Below are 3,129 nucleotides of genomic sequence, written 5' to 3'. Positions count from 1 at the left end.
CTGATCCCTCAGCGGGAGAAAAACCAGCAGAAGCGGATCAGCTGCTGGACGCTCCAGAGCATCTGGTCTGTTAAAGCATCCAGATCAGAGATGATTCTCTGACAGATATTGTTCTTAGTATGATTAATAATGAGCTCCACGATGTTCTCTGTGCGTAAAGTTGAAACTGTCTGAGCACCAAGTGGTCAGCTGATCACAGTCTGGATAGAAACCAGCGAACTGCTCTCTGTTCTCATCAAGACGAGGTGAGGAGGGAATCTGACATATTAACTCAGTTTTTACTGGTTTGGTTTTTAAAACACCATTAACGTAAGCAGTGTAACTATATATTGTATATTTGGCGTTTGTCATCTCATGTGTGATTAAGTGGAGCATTTATTGCCCAGCGCACTGCGCTTGTTTCTGTCTAACGGATCTGCACTTTAATGTCTTTCCTCTCTCAACAGTCAGCTGTTATTCCTCTATTTAAACTACAATAAGTAGATCATAACATTCTCTAGGTTTTCTCTGTGTGCTCCAAACTCATTAAATGTAAACTCATTAGAAGCCCGAACCACCATCAGGCAAATAATTCTGGTCCGACCCGAAATATTTTTACCTGTCAAATTACCTGTCAAAACAGAGCTTCCTAACCAAGGTGTCCATAACTCTTCAACACGCTGTCAGCTCCCGGTCAGAAAGAGGCATTTAGTTCATTGTCCATGAGATGATATTCAGAAAGGATCTTTTATTTGATTGATTTTAGTTTCCTCTGTGATGAACTCTATGCTAAAGTCTATCATGTCTCCATGTGCGCCAGTCAAAGGTGTTAATTATAACATGTCAAATGACAGAGGGGCTTAAAAACTAACCAAATATTCAGTTTGGTTATTTTTTAAAATAACCAAACTGAATATTTTGTTCAGTTTGCATATATATATATATATATATATATATATATCGATGTGCACACACACATTTTAAATTTTGCCCCCCCAGACATAGTCCTGGCCCCCCCTTGGCCCCCCCAACTTTAAAAGTCTAGCTCCGCCACTGGTTGCCATTAGGCTTTACAATGCACAAGTCTGAACTATTTAATTCTAATTTTCTCTGCACTCATTTATAGATTATTTATTATTTAATGTATTTGCATTTACATGCTTGTTTTTATTTATATTTAGTCATTTTTAACTCTCATCACTCTTAGGTATATATATATATTATTAACTTTGTCTCATATGGTTATATTTATATTATTGATATTTATTACCTCAGATGGAGTAGCTTGTCAATAAATAGCCACTTCCCGTTGGGTATCAATAAAGTATATTCTATTCTATACCCCAAAGGTACTGGCATGTAACTCCGTTTCAAAACACCAAGGGCGCAGAAGAGACGCACTTTAATATCATCACACCTGTTAGCGCTCAACTGTGGATCATAGCTCCTAAAATGCCAGTAGTGGAGTTTAAACTTTTCACTATTTTTTGTTCCTGTGGATATCAAATATGATGTTTTCAGCTTTACGTCTCTTTAACATCACTTTTTCTGCCTGTGTGAAATTGTGTTTTTTCCCCTCTCTTCCCGTTAATCATAAAACAACATGATCTGCTGGCTCATTTAGACAAACACTGAGATTCATGAGGTACTTTGCATCCGGCCGCTTTGGTGAGTCTAGATAACCTCGAGCCGATCGCTGGCCCTCCGTGGCGGCGACGTCTCATTCGAATGTCTGCCCTATCAACTTTGGATGGTACTCTACGTATATACTATTATGACCACGGTAAGAGGGAATTGGGATTCGATTCCAGAGAGGGAGCCTGCGAAACGGCTACCACATCAAAGGAAGGCAGCAGGTGCAAATTTGAATGTGGTTGTGCAGAAGGCAAAATCTGAGGCGGGACTTTGTGCGCAAACTTTTAGGTACAACTTAGATTTATAAAAGATAATTGATCTTTTTTTTGGCATGTGCAATTTTTCTTTTATGCATATTTACACTTTTTGTATAAATCCTATGCAATCCTTTATAAACAACCCCAGGACTTTATGAGATATTCTGAGATGACGGCCCATCAGTCTGTGGCATAATTTTTTTTTCTGAAATAAAACATTGTTTGGTTAAATCGCTCTCTTCTGCCAACTTGTCTTGTAGCTCATTCACAGTTAAACTTCTAAAAAGCCAATATTGTCTGTGATGCTCAGCTATTACAGCCTAGAAGGCATCGACCACGAGTCCATCAACAAATACCTGTCCAACTTGGTGGAAAGAAGCTTGCTGGACCTGGAATGCTCTTACTGCATTGACATTAAAGAGGTATGTGGGTGTGTAATGTTGGTATAACTACTTGTATTTGCAACTGTCATGTTATTACCCAGAGATTCTTTGCTTTTTCCTTCAGGATGATCAGACAGTTGAGCCACTGACATATGGTCGCATTGCCTCTTATTACTACCTGAAGCCTCCAACCATCCGGATGTTTAAGGAACGACTGAGAGCCGAGCTGTCTCTGCATGACCTACTCTCTGTTCTCACTGTGAGTCAGAAAACCTACGATCTAGTTTAGTAATGAAGCAGATTAGTGTAAAGCAGGTCTTCTTTTTTTTTCCTAAATTAGTTTGCTGTTAAAGGTACTAATTTGTCAAGAAATATTTTAAACAGCATTAATAGAGTCAGAGTTCCTACACAGTCTGAGAAAATAAGGAATCTGTTTTGAGTGTTTTACAAGTCTGGAAAAGTATGAAATGGAAAAAAATAGTATAGAAATATATTTCCATCCATCCATTATTCATTGCTTGGTTTTAGCAGATTTTGTGTAGAAACCCTATAAAATAAAAACAGCACAGTGATTTAAGTCACTTCACACCTGTGCAATATTATTGTTTGATTACTTGATTGCAATGACTGATTTTGTATAATATTTACTTGCCCTTGCTCAGCTACACACCACTCACTTTCTCCTTGAATGTGAGTGTACAGTGTGGTCACCAGTGGTGGAGAAAGTACTCAAAAAATGTACTTARGTAAAAGTACAAATACACAGTCAAAAATGTACTCAAGTAAAAGTCAAAGTACCACATTAACATTTTACTTAAGTAAAAGTAAAAAAGTACTGGCTTTTAAAAATACTTAAGTATTAAAAGTAAAAGTAC

General features: G+C 37.6%; 1 protein-coding gene across 3 annotated transcripts in view; it reads left to right on the top strand.

Annotated features, from left to right (window-relative positions):
* Positions 1 to 3,129, top strand: part of ascc3 (activating signal cointegrator 1 complex subunit 3) — a 368,707-nt gene that overhangs the window by 334,752 nt on the left and 30,826 nt on the right. For 2 of the 3 annotated variants that reach the window (XM_008432855.1, XM_008432856.2), the window contains 2 exons: positions 2,182 to 2,293; positions 2,379 to 2,513. In XM_008432855.1, the coding sequence (XP_008431077.1) occupies positions 2,182 to 2,293; positions 2,379 to 2,513 (247 nt within the window). Of the gene's footprint in view, positions 1 to 2,181; positions 2,294 to 2,378; positions 2,514 to 3,129 lie in introns of those variants that run through there. The other variant, XM_008432857.2, reaches the window with a different exon arrangement.

This window comes from Poecilia reticulata, linkage group LG16, assembly GCF_000633615.1.
Source record: "Poecilia reticulata strain Guanapo linkage group LG16, Guppy_female_1.0+MT, whole genome shotgun sequence".
Classification (NCBI taxonomy): domain Eukaryota; kingdom Metazoa; phylum Chordata; class Actinopteri; order Cyprinodontiformes; family Poeciliidae; genus Poecilia; species Poecilia reticulata.
This window is presented reverse-complemented; position numbering and strand designations above follow the sequence as displayed.